The sequence below is a fragment of the Mercenaria mercenaria genome, chromosome 13 (genome assembly GCF_021730395.1).
Source record: "Mercenaria mercenaria strain notata chromosome 13, MADL_Memer_1, whole genome shotgun sequence".
In the NCBI taxonomy this organism is placed as follows: domain Eukaryota; kingdom Metazoa; phylum Mollusca; class Bivalvia; order Venerida; family Veneridae; genus Mercenaria; species Mercenaria mercenaria.
Window position 1 is genome coordinate 66,471,690 of NC_069373.1, and position 19,514 is coordinate 66,491,203.

General features: G+C 34.8%; 1 protein-coding gene across 5 annotated transcripts in view; it reads left to right on the plus strand.

Moving 5' to 3' along the window:
* The window catches only part of LOC123529011 (ubiquitin-like modifier-activating enzyme ATG7), a 65,085-nt gene that overhangs the window by 33,849 nt on the left and 11,722 nt on the right, over positions 1–19,514 (plus strand). For all 5 annotated transcript variants that reach the window (XM_045309176.2, XM_045309171.2, XM_045309173.2 and 2 more), the window contains 10 exons: positions 286–407; positions 1,638–1,728; positions 3,062–3,206; positions 4,002–4,166; positions 9,943–9,994; positions 10,471–10,607; positions 12,257–12,424; positions 12,883–13,080; positions 16,690–16,770; positions 18,404–18,523. In XM_045309176.2, coding sequence (XP_045165111.2) covers positions 286–407; positions 1,638–1,728; positions 3,062–3,206; positions 4,002–4,166; positions 9,943–9,994; positions 10,471–10,607; positions 12,257–12,424; positions 12,883–13,080; positions 16,690–16,770; positions 18,404–18,523 — 1,279 coding nt within the window. The remainder of the gene's footprint in view (positions 1–285; positions 408–1,637; positions 1,729–3,061; positions 3,207–4,001; positions 4,167–9,942; positions 9,995–10,470; positions 10,608–12,256; positions 12,425–12,882; positions 13,081–16,689; positions 16,771–18,403; positions 18,524–19,514) is intronic.

The following is a 19,514-nucleotide window of genomic DNA, read 5'->3' on the forward strand; positions in this document are numbered from 1 at the left end:
TCTCTTTGTAAGATAGAAAAAGGTAATTATTTAAAATGTCCAAGTTGCTTTAAAATGTGGGACATATAACCTTAGTGTTGTGTTGTCAGGTAAATAAAAACACACATCTACTATATTATTTTGATTTAAAAGTGAAGTAAAGTAGTTGATAAGATATCTTTGCGCAAATTCTAGGTTCCTTCAAGTACGTCTAATGATGTTACTGATTATAAGCCCGAGTTGTTAAATTAGAATAAACAAATTTAATGTCACTGCTTAGCAAAGCTGTTTATGTGTATATTACAGGGGTGCCAGACTTGGTGATGTTGAAGTGGTATGTTTTCGCTACCTCAGCAGGTCTGGTGTACACGATATCAACCACAGCTTACTTCTCAATGTAAAAATATCATCTATGGCTGACACTTCAGGTTAGATTTTATGTCTTTGTATGTAGAACAATGCTGTATTTCAACAGTATTTCATTTATGTAATAGCAGTCCGTTAAACCCTACAATATTTACAGTAGAAATGTGTTACTTGATGAAAATTTTGTACAGTAATCGATATCAATCACTAAAAATTGTATTGACACCAGTGGGAGAGCATCACAAAACTCGATTGGGAGCATCTTGAAACTCGATTTGGAGCTCTCAGAACTCGATTTGGAGCACTCGGAACTCGATTGGGAGCATCTCGAAACTCTATTTGGAGCACTCGGAACTCGATTGGGAGCATCTCGAAACTCAATTTGGAGCACTCGGAACTCGATTGGGAGCATCTCGAAACTCGATTTGGAGCACTCGGAACTCGATTGGGAGCATCTCGAAACTCTATTTGGAGCACTCGGAACTCGATTGGGAGCATCTCGAAACTCTATTTGGAGCACTCGGAACTCGATTTGGAGCATCTCGAAACTCTATTTGGAGCACTCGGAACTCGATTGGGAGCATCTCGAAACTCTATTTGGAGCACTCGGAACTCGATTGGGAGCATCTCGAAACTCAATTTGGAGCACTCGGAACTCGATTGGGAGCATCTCGAAACTCTATTTGGAGCACTCGGAACTCGATTGGGAGCATCTCGAAACTCTATTTGGAGCACTCGGAACTCGATTTGGAGCATCTCGAAACTCAATTTGGAGCACTCAGAACTCGATTGGGAGCATCTCGAAACTCTGTTTGGAGCACTTGTTAACATAATCAGCATATGACTTACATACAGTTTGCCTGACATTCCCTATGGAAAGAATGCTCTGTGATGCAACGTTAGAACATTCAACAAGATTTTGAGATTAATTATTTAAGATGCTTGCAGCAATTGAAACAGTGTAAGATTTAAGACTGAGAAATCAAAACTTGAATAACACCTTACTGAAGTGTGTGATTTTCAGATTGGTGTGACACACATAGGTTTTATTTCATACCTAAATAAAACTACAAAATTAATATTTCTGAATTTCTAACATGTGCTTAAAAACTTCTCAAGAAGCAAGATTGCAGATAATACCTTTTATAAACGTTCAGGCTAGAATTGAGATGTACATAAATTATTCCTAATAAACTGCATGTATTAGTTTACTGCAAGTTATTTCATAATTTTTTTTAGACATAATGGCACAATGCAGGAAATGTAGATACTCCAAATTTTTATATTTTCAGCATGCCCTAAATGTGTGGGCTGGGAGAAAAATGAAAGACAGAAACTGGGACCACGACTGGTGAATTTAAGTTCTTCAATGGATCCTGTCAGGTTTGTGCTGATTTTTCCTCAGCTGTAAGGCAACCTGCTTATTAGACAGGGTCTGGACTTTGGTTAAGTTTTGTCTTACTTGTCTGTTTGATTTGTTTTGTGTGCATGCATGATGGTCTTGTGTGCATCCAGGCTGGTTTTTTGAGTGGCTTTCCCTGTTGAATATACAGCCTTGATTCTTACCTCTTCCCCCAATACCCAACCCTTTTCTGTACCCAATCCTCATTTTTGTATCTTCAGGTCTCCTACTGAAACCTTTAAAACCTTTAAAAACCTTTAATTTCAGAGCAAACCTTTAAAACCTTTAAATCTTCTGAAAAAACCTTTAAAACGGCCAAATAGCCTATAATTTTCACTCAAAACCTATATTTTTGTTCAGACTGCTTGCCGTGCCAGTTTAAAGCAAGTAATGGTTATACTACTGTATTTCTTCCCCCCTTTTAAGTGTTGTTATTAGGATACTGCTTGTGTATCTTTCATCTTGAGTTTTTCAGAATGCTGTTGTGTTCACCAGACCACATACATGTAGTAAATACCTATATATATTGTGTTTTCAACGAGAATTCCGACAAAAATAGCCTTTATTTACTCTTTATTTTTTAATATTTTACACTAAAAGGCCTTTATTTCCATAGATTGGAGCCTTTATAAAAACCTTTATTTTTGTTCAGGCCTGCTAGGAAGCCTGTATCTTGCATATAATTAAAATGTGCTTGCTGTTGGATTTTTGAAGCAGTCCATCTACTATATTTTTCCACTACAATTTGTATTTGTTGCAGACCCTCTTTTCAAAGTATGGGTCTTGCTGTGCTCTGTGCTTTCTGGAAATGTACTCAAACCTATTAAGTTTTAAAAATTGGTGGTTCCTTTAGAGACCCATTTACAAGACATCTTAATGTTACAATTGTTAACATGTGGTTTACTGCTTTTTAAGTTGACAAAAGAAAAAAAAAACAATTGAAGAAACACTGATTACTGTTTCTATAACTAGTACCTCTTACTACTTTTAACTTATGACTTCATTAGGATAAAAGCTAAACACAAAATATAATTAATAAATTTCAAGGTCATGTTGCAGACATATATGAGAAATGTGATATAGTAGAACTGCACTACATTTGTATGTGTTTATGACAAGCAGATCTGTCTTACCTGGATCTATATTGTTCACATACTTGACTTGGGGAAACTAGAATGAAAGTAGAAGTCGGTCAAGTTAAACATAAAAACTTACTTTGTGTTGCCTTTGGAAAACAAACAACAACAAGACTTTAGTTGATTTTCCAAAAATCTGTTTTGAAATTATAAATGCAGTAGTATTGTTGCTTTTTAGACTTTCAGAGTCAGCAGTTGACCTCAACTTGAAGCTTATGAGATGGCGTCTGCTGCCTAACCTTGACCTTGATACTGTATCTCAGACGAAATGTCTTCTGCTTGGAGCAGGAACCCTGGGATGTAATGTTGCAAGGTGCTTACTGGTTTGTACACAAGGATTCTTATTTTCACTGTGAAATTGTCTATTTTAACATTTAGCCTGCTGGCAGCAAGTGATTTTGCCTTTGCGACCAATGCAGACCAAGATCAGCCTGCAAATCTGTGCAGGCTGACCATGGTCTGCACTGTTCACTATTCAGTCAGTAAATTTTCAGTGAACACCCCTTTGAAAAATAAGTGGTACTGACCGAATTGAATGAATTGGAGCAGTCCATTTAAGAAATTTAGCAGGGTAAAGATTAATAAAAATCTTTGTTGTAAGTTGTTTTACTTTGGCTTAGGTAATATATCACTGGGTCTGTTTGTTGTATTGTTTCTAAGTTGAGTACTGTTGAAAAATGGAGCTAGAACTAAACACGGCTGGGGACATATTGTTGGAAAATGGTACTAAATGAATTTTCTTTTAAAAAGCGCTTCTAAGAAGGTTAAAATATGTTTTGTTCTACAGATGTCTTTGCTGCAGAGTTAATATATTAAAATATTGTCTAATGGACACTGTAAGGGAGGTGCTAATTCTTTAGAGATCTTGTTAACCGAGGTTTGACAGTATTTTCAGAAATCTGTACTAAGTAATAATTTGTCAGTTCAGACTTCCATGGTTTTCTCTGCTTGTCCAGAAATAGTTTCTAGAGCTGAAATCTTGCAGAGCATCTGTCTAGAAAGCTGTTAAAACTCCTACAGAAATAATCTGTATGTTAAATTCCATCATTTATTCAAAGTAAAATGTTATTATGAATAATAAAAATAAGCAAAAGGTATTACATTTGCTGCTTCTACAGGGTTGGGGTGTAAGAAACATTACACTGGTGGATAATGGACGAGTGTCATACAGTAACCCTGTACGTCAGACATTATTTGTATTCGATGACTGTAAAAAGACTGCTGGAGGGTGTCTGAAAGCTGAGGCCGCTGCTGAGTCTCTGAAGAAAATTTTTCCAGGTGTGGTATGTATAGTTTATTTATTCCTGGATTGTATAGAAAGCCTTGAACAAATTTTGATCATTGTCCATTTTTAGCTAACCTGAGCAATGCTCAGGTGAGTTTTTCTGATCGCTCGATGTCCGGCGTCTGTCGTCCGTCAACATTTAGCTTGTGTATGCGATAGAGGCTGTATTTTTCAACTGATCTTCATGAATTTTGGTCAGAATGATTACCTTGATGAAATCTAGGCCTAGTTCGAAAATGGGTCATCTGGGATCAAAAACTAGGTCACTAGGTCAAACAAAGAAAAACCTTGTGTATGCGATAGAGGCTGTATTTTTCAATTGATCTTCATGAATTTTGGTCAGAATGATTGCTTTGATAAAATCTAGGTCAAGTTTGAATATGGGTCATCTGGGATCAAAAACTAGGTCACTTGGTCAAATCAAATAAAAACCTTGTGTATGCAATAGGGGCTGCATTTTAAACCGGATCTTCATGAAATTTAATCAGAATGTTTGTCTATATGAAATCTAGGTGGAGTTTGAATATGGGTCATCTAGGGTCAAAAACTAGGTCACCCAGTCAAATTAAAGAAAAACCTTGTGTACGCAATAGGGGCTGCATTTTACACTGGATATTCATAAAATTTAGTCAGAATGATTGCCTTGACGAAATCTAGGTCAGGTTAGAATATGGGTCATCTGTGGTCAAAAACTAGGTCACTAGGTCAAATCAATAAACAACCTTGTGTATGCAATAGAGACTGTATTTTTCAATTGATCTTCATGAAATATGGTCAGAATGCTAGCCTTGATGAAATTAAGGTCAATTTTGAATATGGGTCATCTGGGGTCAAAAACTAGGTCGCTAGGATATATCAAAGAAAAACGTTTTGTATGCGATAGAGGCTGCATTTTTCAGTCGAGGTTGATGAAATTTAGTCAGAATGATTGCCTTGATCAAATTTAGGTCAAATTCGAATGTAGGTCATCTTAGCTCAAAAACTAGGTCACTAGGTCAAATTGAAGAAAATGCTTGTTTACACTTAAGAGACCACATTTTTGATGCAATCTTACTGAAAATTGGTCAGAATATTTGTTTCCATGAAATCACTATGTCAAACATGTTTACACTGTTATGGTGTGTTTCTCAGGTGAGCGACCTAGGGCCATCTTGGCCCTCTTGTTTAATCCCCCGCCACAAATGGTGGGGGGTTATAGGAATGGTCTCTGTCCGTCCGTCTGTCCGTCCTTCCGTCCGTCTGTCCGTAACACTTTCGTGTCCGCTCCATATCTCCTAAACCCCTTGAAGGATTTTCATGAAACTTGGGTCAAATGATCACCTCATCAAGACGATGTGCAGAACCCATGAGTCAGCCATGCCAGTTCAAGGTCAAGGTCACAACTCAAGGTCAAAGGTTTGAGCCTTCGATTTTGTGTCCGCTCTATATCTCCTAAACCCCTTGAAGGATTTTCATCAATCTTGGGTCAAATGATCACCTCATCAAGGCGATGTGCAAAACTCATGAGTCAACCATGCCTTCTCAAGTTCAAGGTCAGAACTCAAGGTCAAAGGTTTTAGTCTTTCATTTCGTGTCCGCTCTATATCTCCTAAACCCCCTTCAAGGAATTTTATAAAACTTGGGTCAAATGATCACCTTATCAAATTGATGAACAGAACTTACGAGTCAGCCATGCTGGCTCAAGGTCAAGGTCACAGCTTAGGGTCAAAGGTTTGAGCCTTCCATTTTGTGTCCACTCTGTATCTCCTAAACCCCTTGAAGGATTTTCATCAAACTTGGGTCAAATGATCACCTCATCAAGAGCTCATGAGTCAACCATGTCAACTCAAGGTCAAGGTCACAACTCAAGGTCAAAGGTTTGAGCTCTGTATCTCCTAAACCCCTTGAAGGATTTTCATGAAACTTGGGTCAAATGATCACCTCATCAAGACATTGTGCAGAATTCATGAGTCAGCCATATCAATTCAAGGTCAAGGTCACAGCTAAAGGTCAAAGGTTTACTCTTTCACTGTCCATAACAGTGGCAGGGGATTTAGCTGTCTTTCAGACTGCCTTGTTTTTTTAAAAACCGTAGTCCATTTGTTCTAATCATTGTCAAGTTATTTTGTTAGCTGGAATTTTTGCAATTTTTCTTATAGTAGAGTTAAAATTGTCACCCATTCATCATCAAAAAGCTAACAGAATTACCATAAGAATAGAATTACCTCCTCTTTTAAAATAATCATTGTTCAGCTGTCTTAAAGTCCTGCTCCACGGCTATTCAAATTCTAATGTAGGGATAATACACGTTTTTTTGTGTATTAACGTCTGCAGAAGCCCGCGGGATTGTGACATAGACCGAAGGTCGAGGTCACAAACATATCCCAAGGGCATCTGCAGGCGTTAATACACAAAACAAACGTGTATTGTCGCTATTCTTGCATTAAAAAAACATTACACGACGACTAAATGCATTGTTTTTTTATATGTGATGACTTTACGATTCCGGTACATTTTTAGTTACCATTCGGTTGTTCTTGGAAACAGTAAACATGTTTTAAATATCCATAACTGGGGCACACATAACAACAACACTACTAAAAGCGTGATTTGAAGATTTTTGAGCATCTTATTTTTATTTTTAGTTATTACAAACCTTATATTACACATAATTTTGCATATAACTTAAAAATTTGATAAACAGGAACACAATTTTAAGTATAACAACTTTACATTTGAATTATTTTGAGTACTAACACACTTAAGAGTACAGATGAGTACGAAACTAGTGACTAGCTTTCGAGGTTTATTATATGAATTCTGCGAAAAATCAGGTAAAAACTAACCGACTGATACTTACAAAAACCATTAATATAATACCTAAAAACAGGCAATAGCACAAGTTACACGCGATACTTATTTATTCACAGTTATTTACAATAACTGAACAGACACTTGGTAAAGGGAGTAAACTCTAAGAGAAGCAAGTGCGTACATTGATGGGGGCAGTACGTTTGGGGTTTGAAACTGATACAGCTAAACATACTATGGATTACATTGTATCTATAACGTACAAGAAGAGGTTATTATGGAAGAAACAAGATGCAGATGCCAAATATCACTCTGCGCAGAAATACATACATACGTCCCTGGCAAAGCATTTCAAAAAAAAAAATCATGTATTAACAGCACGTGAATTGCCTTTTTTGCACACGATTTTTCTCCCGTTTATACATGGGCGGATCCAGTGAAAAAAGTAGTTTTTATGCAAGAATATGTGTATGCAACCCATGATTACAAAAAGGTAACAGTTAACGGCCATGTACCACACTTTATTTCATAGTTCATAGTCAGGATTTTCATGCTTTTTTCAGTGACAATTTAAGGTTAAAAGGTAGGACTGGAGCAGGTCTTTAATCATTAAACAATTATTTTAACCATTGATATTTTAATCACTGCACATTTATTTAATTCATTGTCTAATAAAAATGTGTAATGATATCCAATAAGTAGACTGTGACAGGAAAGGCCGTACCGGCGACAGTAACCATCAGAACAAATCAACACCCTTTACAATATTTACAAATTTATTTACAAAAGATGATTATTAACAATGAATAGATATGAAAAGAAAAAAAAACTGATTATAAGAAAGAAAAAAAAAGAAAGTTCAGTATCTCTAGATACAAAAGTTCTTAAATTCCATTCTAATCTGACGTGACACAGTTCTTTAATTCAATTGTGAACTTTAAGTAGCACAAACAAAACGTAGCTTCTAAATTCAAAATACAGTCCCTTTAAACCGTGAATACGTTGATTCCGTGTTGGCTCCCTATGGTGGTAGGTGATTGCATCCCTGAGCTGACTTCAGAGGATAACAAAAATCATCGTCTTTGCTGTTTACGGCACAACCATGGGACGAAAGCTCTGCGCTGGGAATATCACATCCAGGCGAGTGAAGACAAGTGAACCTCGGGCATTGTACTTCCGGGTTATGACATCACCAGGAAAAATCGTCTGGCGGAAGAAGCTAAAATATATAACATATGGTAAGCACCATAGCAAAACAAAAAATCAGGGCATAAAACTGCTCCTTTGGGTACACCATACCTCCGTAGGCTCCCATAAATAATACGTGCTACTTATACAAAATATATGTGCTACTAAGTTCAAACGTCACATGATTAAAATACGTCACTTATTACTTCCATTATTACCAAAATTACTTACTTAAAAGACTAAAGTTAAAGTATGAAATGATATGAAAAGTATATGATGAAACATTATAGTAATGGAAATGATAAACTGCAGCCATTATTTACAACTACAAATTAACAAAATTCAATATAAATCAAACGTTATATGATAGTTGGCATCCATATAATATCTAATGCCATACACTAAAACGGACATTGTATGTGTATGCAATAGACTGTCACACAATTTCATATTACAATAATATATTACATACATTGCACTAGTCTTGCCATATAGATTTATACATAACAATACAATGCAGTAATGGCGTTCCATAATTAACAAAAATGTTTGACATAAGTTTTTGAAACAGTGCTTTACAATTATCACGATACAAATTTCAGTATAAATTTTACATCTTATATAAATGAAACATTTTAGATTCCTCTTTCGAAATAATTTACAAAAGTCTGAAAAATTTAATAAATCATCCTGACATACCGAAACTAGCTAAAATCATATGCCGAAAAGTAAATGTTACAGAATTCTGTAGAATGACCAAAAATTTACACAAAAAACATCGTAATGCAAAAATCATACAAAAATCTAACAAATAAATTTCTTACCTCGATCGAGCATAAATTTCTAGCAAGAAAATAATTCAGACATAGGTTCGTCTATAAAGTCGTAAGGTGGTGTGCGCAAGGCATATCTAGTCCAGTCTATTTAAAGGATAATGTCCCGCCAAATACTAAATTTCATGGGATTCACGGCTAAGCCGTGGACTCTTACTATTTCTATTTTCACGGGATTCACGATATAGCCGGGGAATCTAACTACTTTGGCGCGAATTTAAATTGACAATTTGAGGCCCATTATAGTGGTTTTGGGGATAAAAACATAATTACTGAAGTTTATAAAATATCAACTTTCTTATTACTGAACAGAATTTAATGAAATTTACTTGGAAATTTAAGTTATGAAATACAGAAAAACATGAGAGGTATTTCATGCGTGAAATCTGACATTTACCTCAATAACTCAAAAATTTACAAAAAGATGATGCAATACCTGCATTTACAATACATATAAAATAAGGCCCGTATGTCAATTTGTGACATAGACACCTGCAAACTTCCAAACAGTGGTTGAAAACATTGTGAGGAAGTACAATGTACAAGAACCATACATGTACCATGCTTACTTTTTGAATTATTTCCCTTTATGGAATCAGGTTGTTGCAGGAACATAACTGAAAAAAAAACTGTAAAAGGGATTAAGTTAGCATTTCACACAATGATAGAGGATTCAAAGGACAGGCATTACTATTTCTTGACAGAAATATTCCGCTTTGTTATTTTGCTTCTGTGTATTACAAAATTCATACACTTTGAATTGATGTCACAGGTTCAAATTAGGGACTAAACTTTGTTTATAAAATTACTGTTCACACTGTGATATCATATGATATCATTTGCATTAAATTTTATGGTTTTGGCAAAACAATATTTAGAGGAAATGTATTTGTGGATTTCAAATCCAAAAAATAAGCAGACTTTATGATAAACAGTCAAAGTTTTGTTATGTTTATGTTACAGAACAGTGAAGGTGTCAGTTTATCCATTCCTATGCCGGGTCATGCAGTATCAGGTGAGGTTATTAATAACACCAGGCTCCAAGGTTATTAATCTGAGTGTGAGAACCAGTCTCCAAACACAGGCATTTGATTGGCTGTTTTTTGAGCAGAAGTTTCAAACTGACCAATCATCAGCAAGTTGAGACTGGGATACAAAGACCATTTTTATAACCTCCAAGCCTGTATTTAATGAAAAGGCATGTATTATTAAGTTTTCTCACAGAAATAAGATAGATATAGTCAGATAATGCATGTATTGACATAGGATACTGACGTGTCTCATGGAAGTACACATTTCTGTTCAGAATCAAGTTGTAGTCAGTTCGTTTTCTGGTGTGTTTAATTTGCTCATAGCTGAATCATCATCTGTGTGTAAGAAACATTGAGCAAACAACCAGACAGTTAAGATGTGTTTATTTCATTCATTATACTGTAGCAATTTTGTACATATACATATGAGACAAAATTTGATGTTGTTCTTCTTTCCCAGAAAGTGCAATAAAACAAACAAGAGAAGATGTAGAAAGGCTAGATGCACTCGTAGCTTCCCATGATGCAATATTCTTGTTGCTAGATACACGAGAAAGTAGATGGTTACCTACAGTAATGGCAGCAGCTAAGAAAAAGGTATACAGTACAACCTGTGTTAAAAATAATCAATCAACAGAGACTACCTTGGTCAAAAACCACTAGTTATATTCCTTTTCAAGCATTTATGTTTTAGCCTTTGAATAAAGAACACCAGATCTGCAAATATTTATAGTCCATATATGTTTCTTTCCACGAGGTTTAATATACCTGTTGCATTCCGATTCTTGTTCATCTTTTAATCCCAAATGCAGAGCATTTCTAAGGTCTGTAGGCTGTAATTACTGCATTAACACATGGCACTTTGTCATGTGAGGTTATAAGATTCTTTCACTGGTTATAGGTGCAGATGGGAATATCCGGCCTCGAGGGTAAATGTTTAGAAAGTAACGAGGCTCCTTGCTGAGTTACTGCCTAAACAGTTACCTGAGAGCCGGATATTTCCATCTGCACCTATAACCAGTGACAGAATCTTTTTCTTGCATACCGATTTCAAGAAATAATAATAAAAATAAAATCAATTGAACAGCTTTCTTTTTAGAACTATTTCATATGGCAGTGTATTTAAACAAAGCGCGGGAAACCAACATCCGTAAACAGTAAAGACGTCATGACGTTTCAGAACAAATAACAGTTTAGTTCCGGTTTTGTTATATCAGTTGCAGCGTAACGTTATGAATTTTTGATAAAATAACGTGATCTGAATCGAGAAATATACTATCAGGAACCAATAGGAACTGTCAAAGCATTGAATTTTTATTCCGTTTTTTAAATAAAATATAAATTACTACATAAATCTTCTACATATATGTAGTTCGTAATACGTCATTTACAGCACGAGAGTCATCTTACACCCCGGGGGGTTTAAGATGGATTTTTCCAGCACCGGTAAAGATACCGGAAATCCCCGTCTGGTATGCAAGAAATGTGCATTTTACTGGACATCGCCAATGAAAACTGTGCATTATAATGCAACTTTAGAACGTTCACTATTCCAGCAGCCAACAAAACCATGATTCACTTCACAAATTAGATCAGCTTTAAGTTTTAAAAAGCATGGTCTTTGCATACAGATTTGAAGGTACATACACTAAACTGTTGAAGTAAACTTTAAATATAGCAAAACAAAGATACAGGGAAACTTCAGATGTTATAAATAATATCCAAGTCTTTTATATCAATTTTTAACAGAAAGTCTGGTCATAAAAGCCTGTTAGAAATAGTTTTTAAATATTTAACTTCTATTCACTGCAAGTGAATTCCTTTATTAAAAAAGTTAACAATACAAACTTTCAAAGAAACCAGATTTTTCAGCAAAATATTGAACTGTACATGTAGCGTTTACCTTTATAATGGTGTTTTATATATACGGATGTACTGTGAAATTTTTTAATGGGGATGTTAATATGTAGTTTTGTCCAAATTGGCTATTTCATGGGTATATAAATTTGTGGATTTTAACTTTTGAATATAAACTGAATGGGAACTTCACAGCTTCGTAATGATTAATTTCTGTGGATTGATTAAACCATGTACTCCACAAAGAAGTAGTCCCCAAATAGAATTAATGATTCAGTAGTATTTGGAAATTTCAGAAATATATACATGTAAAAAGGAATTTGCTTATGAGGCTGTGTGTATTATTAAGCCTTCTGAAACTATGTGAAATATGTGCTTATTGTTGACAGATTGTGATATGTTCGGCTCTTGGCTTCGATACATTTCTTGTAATGAGACATGGGTACCAGTCTTACGATCAGCCAGAAACCAGTCAACAGAAAGCTCCATTGTCTAAGATAATTCCTGGGAACCATCTAGGGTGTTATTTCTGTAATGATGTAGTAGCACCTGGAAATGTGAGTATTTGATTTTAATGACAGTAGTCAATAATATTACAGAAAATATTGCATTTCTTGTTAAGGAAAATTTTAAGTGAAAAAATATTCTCAGACATGAAAATACTGTTTAAATTCAAAGGAACAGTGCATAGGCCAAGGTTTCAAGACCAAAAATGCATATCCATACAACTTCTGTTTATATTGCTAAACAACATGTAAATAGTAAATACTTCTAAACAAAAGAAGATACTTTTCTAAAAGAGTTTCTTAGTAAATTAACATTTTGAGAGTAACAAGCTCTGTTTAAATAACAAATTTCAGTCTTTCAGGTCGCATAACCTGTACAAAATTTTGAGTTTAAGTGCATGACTAGAACAAGAATAAACAGAATGAAATGTAGGCATAAGTATTTTACCTGATTGTAAATGATTGTGGGAAATTATCACTCTTTACCATTTACTTCTCGAATTTTCAAGTCAACCAGAGATAGAACCCTGGACCAACAGTGCACAGTTTCACGTCCTGGTATGTCATATATAGCTAGTGCTCTGGCAGTAGAGTTACTGGTCTCCGTACTTCAACATCCAGATAGAGGCTGTGCTCCTGGTGATACAGGACAAGGGGACGACTTCCTAGACGCAGACAGTTGTCCATTAGGGCTTGTTCCTCACCAGGTAAAGAATTTGCAATAAATTATCTAGTGAGTTCCCTTCACACCATTATATAGTAATTTTTTAGATGTCTTGGAAAAGTTAGAATGGACTAATGGCCTCAGACAATAGTTCATAGTCATGCCTACTATATTAGGAAATAGTTTTTATAGTTCCCAAAATATACATTGAATAACTGGGTTATTTTTTATATAATTTGTAAAAAAATGTACAAAAAACTGAGACTTACTTTTAATTGAAACTAATTCATGTAACAATTTTCAGTGCTTCAAAATGTGAAAAAAATTGCAATCTTACTTGATGTGTCTGTTGGGAGGTTTTATGCAGCTCAACCCTTATACAGAATAGGTATTATTTGTGAGAGGGGTGAAAAGGGATAACTTTCCATTCATACATCCTATTTGTTATTAAAAATAAATAATTGTTCACAAGAATATTTTTTTGAGATTTCAGCTGAAAATATATCACACAGCATTGTGACATATTATACCTTTCCATATTACTAAACCTTCCTTGAATTTGATGAAAACTTTTGTTCACAGTAAAGTTATTTAAACTTTTTATAATGTGTAGCATTTTATCTTAGAAGCCAAACTTAAATAAAAATTTTAACTTTAAAAGAGTTGCTACCAAATAATTTTGCAATATTTGCCGATAATTAGTGTATAAATCCTTTATAAAAATGTGATATTGTTGTACATAATATTAACATGAATAGTAGATACATGCTTTAAGGTATTAGGCCCATAATAGAGTGCCTCCTTTTTGAAGAGTATTCAATTCCTACCATAAACTGACTTTGACTGCAATTCTCAGGGGGGCATAGGTTCAAGCCCCACTGGGACCAAATTTTTTTTCTTTATTTTCCTTTTTTTCTAGTAAGTTTTTACTTCTTTCAAGACTTGTTATTGATTTATTGTACAAAAGTGGAAAAAATTCATTTGATAAGCGATTTCTTGCTGTTCAAAGTAAATTTACCTCTGAAACAGAAGGGGTAGAGTTAGACATCTTTAAAAATACTGAGTTACATGTGGTAAAAGTTCTCTATTTTGCCCTCATTCTTTAGATTACATATTGTGGAAGAAATTAGGTAGGTTTTACTTCTGACCCAAGGTTATTTTTGAATGAAGTGAGCAAAATTCAAAACAGACCCGCAGGATTCGACCATAATTTTTCAATGTTGGAGTTAGAATTCTGTCTCATTAAATCCGTTTAATTGAGGCACCCTAGAAAAAATGATATTAATAGTTTTATTTTAAGTTTTATAATTGTTTACCAATAGTTTAATGTTTCTTTCATAAAAAATAATGGTATAATGAATTCTCTGCAAATGTTTTAGATAAAGGCCATCATTTTGAAATTTGTTTCTACTTGAGCTTGAGGAAATACAATAAATTATATAAAATTTATAAAAAACTGCACGGTTAAAGTTTTTAAAAATTTGCAACACAGTGCAAAGCATGGTCAACTGTAAGAATATACAAAGCAAATGCCATTTTTTAAACATTACTATTAGGGGCCTAATACCTTAATCAATTTAAGCCGTGCCATGAGAAAACCAACATAGTGGCTTTGCGACCAGCATGGATCCAGACCAGCCTGCGCATCCATGCAGTCTGGTCAGGATCCATGCTGTTCGCTAACTGTTTCTCTAATTGTGCCCCCCCATGAATGGTGGGGGCATATAGATTTGGTCTTGTCCGTGCGTCCGTCCGTGCATCCGAGCTCACATTTGCATACTTAGGTGGCTATAGGAACAATAGGTAACTGTACTTTTTCTTTGATGTCATTCATTCCCTAAGGCTTTTATGTTGCTATTTTGCTCTTACGTGGCTAAAAGAACAATAGAGAGAACAAAAGAGTAGCCACATTTAAAAGTATCCATATTGTAGGAACGTGCGTCCATTCATCCATCCGTCCGAAGTTCGTGACATGCCTAGCTTGAAAAGTATTTGATATAAATTGATGAAACCTTGCATGAGTCTTTATCATGATATGAACTTGCGCACCTCCTATTTTTCATCAAGCTCTGCCCCCTTTTTTCAGAGTTATGGCCCCTGAAATACCGGTAGTCAAAAATGCACATTTTTACCTTGTGACACGCCTAGCTCAAAAAGTATTTGATATAGATTCATGAAACCTTGCTTGAGACTTGATCATGATATGAACTTGCACACCTCCTATTTTTCGTCAGGCTCTGCCCCCTATTTTTAGAGTTATGGCCCCTGAAATAGTCAAAAATGCACATTTTTACCTTGTGACACGCCTAGCTCAAAAAGTATTTGATATAGATTTATGAAACCTTGCATGAGTCTTGATCATGATATGAACTTGTGCACCTCCTATTTTTCATCTGGCTCTGCCCCCTATTTTCAGAGTTATGGCCCCTGAAATAGTCAAAAATGCACATTTTCACCTTGTGACATGCCTAGCTCAAAAAGTATTTGATATAGATTCATGAAACCTTGCATGAGTCTTAATCATGATATGAACATGCGCACCTCCTATTTTTCATCTGACTTTGCCCCCTGTTTTCAGAGTTATGGCCCCTGAAATAGTCAAAAATGCACATGTTCACCTTGTGACACGTCTAGCTCAAAAAGTATTTGATGTAGATTCATGAAACCTTGCATGAGTCTTAATCATGATATGAACTTGTGTACCTCCTATTTTTCATTTGGGTCCGCCCCCTATTTTTAGAGTTATGGCCCCTGAAATAGTCAAAAATGTACTTTTTCACCTTGTGACGCACCTAGCTCAAAAAGTATTTAATATAAATGGTTGAAAACTTGCATTAGTCTTTATCATGATATAAACTTGCACACCTCTAATTTTTTGGCTGGCTCCACCCCCTTTTTTTTAAAGTGATGGCCCCAGAAATAGTAAAATAATGCACTTTTTAACCTAATTATATGCCTAGTTAAAAAAGTATTAGATGTAAATTCAGGAAACCTTGCTGGATTCTTTATCGTGATGTGACATGCACACTTGGCATTCTTCTTGAGAATCTTCGCTCTTATTACAGAGTTATGGCCCTTGAAATAGCCAAAATAGTGAGTTTTTTGTTTGTGATGCTCATAGCTCAAAAAGTATAGGGCCTAGAATAATGAATCCTTTGCATAAAATGTTTGTTGAGGCTATACCCCATTAAGACTGCAAACATTTGAATTATTGCCCCTTATTTGTGACAAATGTCTACAGACACATTCTAGTTGCAATAGGCTCTGAAAGCGAACAGCATAGATCCTGACCAGACTGCGCGGTCACTATGTTGGTTTTCTCATGGCGCGGCTCATTTAATCATGAGGAAAAGGTTATACATCCTGTGAAATAATCTGAGTGAATTATTCAATGCTGTGTTTAACAAATTCATTATGTTTAAATTGATTAAAACACACTTCTGCTATCTATTATTTTGATTCTGGTATGTGTCTCATAAAGTAAACTAGTAGATCAAATACAGTAGCACTCTTTTTCTTAGTAGCTGCAAGTCTGGTGTGACATCAGCCTTACCATGTGCTATTGAAAATAAAAATGATTTGTCATAGTAGAATGGATAGTTAAATAAATCTTTATGGCATATCAATCGTGACATATTTTTCTTCTTTTTAGTTAAGAGGATTTCTGTCTAGATTCCAGCAGATCATGCCAGCTAGCAGAGCTTTTGATAAGTGTACAGCTTGCTCAAAGATGGTAAGATATCTGAATAAAACCTTAATAATCTTGTACGTAATGTATTGTTTGTTTAAAGATGGTCAGATACCTGAATAAACATGATAGTAATGTATAGTTTGTTCATTGATGGTTAGATACCCTAGTAAAGGTATGAAGGTATTAAATGCCTCCGCTACTATTTTCTATATAAAATTAACAACTTATAACATATTTTTATCAAGATTTCTAGCCTTTCACTTCCTGCGAGACTACCCTTGTCTTGAAGGTCTGTCTTTAGGCAATCAAAATATACTCAAAAAATATGGGGTTGACCATAATGCAGTGAAACCATGGTCACGTGACTGAGACACCTGATGTAAACGCTAATATTGCGTAGGTAGACATCAGGAAATACCTACTTTCACTTTCATTTTACAAGGCAGCTTCAAATCAACTTTTGAAGCATATAACATAGCTTAAAATCATCTGCGGACATTCCTATTTACAATCAAGCATCAATAAAGCTTATATCTGGCATGAAAATGGCCTTTACTAGGCGGGAAAATTGCACTGTATATTGATATGGACTACATTCAAGTGGACCACGGAGGCATATCTGGCTAATTGCCCCCTTCATGCCTAAACATGATAGTTATGAACAGCTTGTTTAAAGATGGTTAGTTACCTGATTAAACATGTACATAATGTACAGCTTGTTTAAAGATGGTCAGATACTGGAATATTCATGTACATAATGTACAGCTTGTTTAAAGATGGTCAGATACCTGAATAATCATGTACATAATGTATAGCTTGTTTAAAGATGGTCAGATACTTGAATATTCATGTACATAAAGTACAGCTTGTTTGAAGATGGTCAGATACCTGAATAATTATGTACATAATGTATAGCTTGTTTAAAGATGGTCAGATACCTGAATAATCATGTACATAATGTACAGCTTGCTCAAAGATGGTCAGATACCTGAATAATCATGTACATAATGTACAGCTTGTTTAAAGATGGTCAGATACCTGAATAATCATGTACAGCTTGTTTAAAGATGGTCAGATACCTGAATAATCATGTACATAATGTACAGCTTGTTTAAAGATGGTCAGATACCTGAATAATCATGCACATAATGTATAGCTTGTTTAAAGATGGTCAGATACCTGAATAATCATGTACATAATGTACAGCTTGCTCAAAGATGGTCAGTTACCTGAATATTCATGTACGTAATGTACGGCTTGCTCAAAGATGGTAATATACCTGTGTGGGCATGAAAATAATGAACATTTTACATGTAAAAAAAAAAATCAGTATAAAATGTAGTTGTATCAATAAGTGTGTCTTTATTTTATTATTTTGTCTGTGATTTCATTGTTGTTCTGCAATGTTAATCAAAGGAAAACACAAGTACAGTTGTAATTCATTTGAAACATTTTTTTTCCAACTGATGTTTCTGTCCTTTATGACACTGTCTTTGTATCATAATTAAAAAAGAAATGAAAACTAAGTTCTCTAAGTATTAGAATTTGATGAGATAATATTACCTGTAATTTTAACATTTTGTATGGTTTACAATATATGATATGGTTGTGACTCGGACACTGCAGATGTAACTTGTGATAATTGTTTAAGTAAAGATACATTTTGTTCTAACAGGTAGTTGAACAGTATAAGAGTTCAGGATTTGATTTCCTATTGAATGCTTTCAATGAGCCCAACTTTTTAGAGGACCTGACTGGGTTGACACAGATGCACCAGGAGACCGCAGATGCTGAGGTATGGTTTTAACTTTCTCATTGAGGTTGTGGGTTTGAAGCAGAATTTGACTGTCATTTGCATGAAGAAAAATAAGCATAAATTTTATCAAGATAATTATATGTTCTTGTCAGAAATAAGGCAAACATGAATGAATGGCATTTGACATACCGGTAGGCTGTTAAACGCTGATGATATAAAAGTATGGGAGATTTGAGTTGTAAATGGGGAGAGATTTGGTCTTCTAACATTGAGAACGCAGGTTTGAATCAAGTTGGAAGTTGAAATGATGCAAGTGATATACAACCAGAAATCCAGTAAGCTATTGAAATGTGTTGTTAGGATCTGCTGTGTGAAATTGTGAATCGATCCTTTTCCATTTGAAGTATTTTGTTCCTAGGCTGGTGGACACATTTCAGACATAAAGTTCCTCATCATCACCCACATCATATTACACAAGGAACATAACTCTTGCACTAATATTTCATGAATTATGCCCTTTATTTTACTAAGAATTTCAGGTTAAAGTTTTGATATACTATATATCTGTTATTATTACATGGAAATCAGTTTGATTCAATCTTAAAATATTTGTTCCTCGATATTTGATACAAGGGCCATAAATGTTGCATCAATATTTCATGAATTATTCCACCTTTTTACTTAGAATTTTAGGTTAAAGTTTTGACGCACTTCTTCTATATTCTGTTATTACTAAATGGAATACAGTCAAATGTAGAGTTGTGGTTTCACATCATCACCCATATGATATGGTAAAAGGACCATAACTCTCACACCAATTATATCATGGATTGTGCTTGCTTTTAACTTTTAATATAGTTCATAATGTTTGTGCGTAAGGCTTTGACAATTCATAAGTTGGGAAAACTAAGTTCTCAGTTCCATATTAAGTATTAGAATTTAATGAGACAGTAAGTCAGTAAATGACTCCAGTTATTGTTGAAGTCATTAGATCAAAGGTCAAGGTCACAGTATACAAAAGTGCATGTGC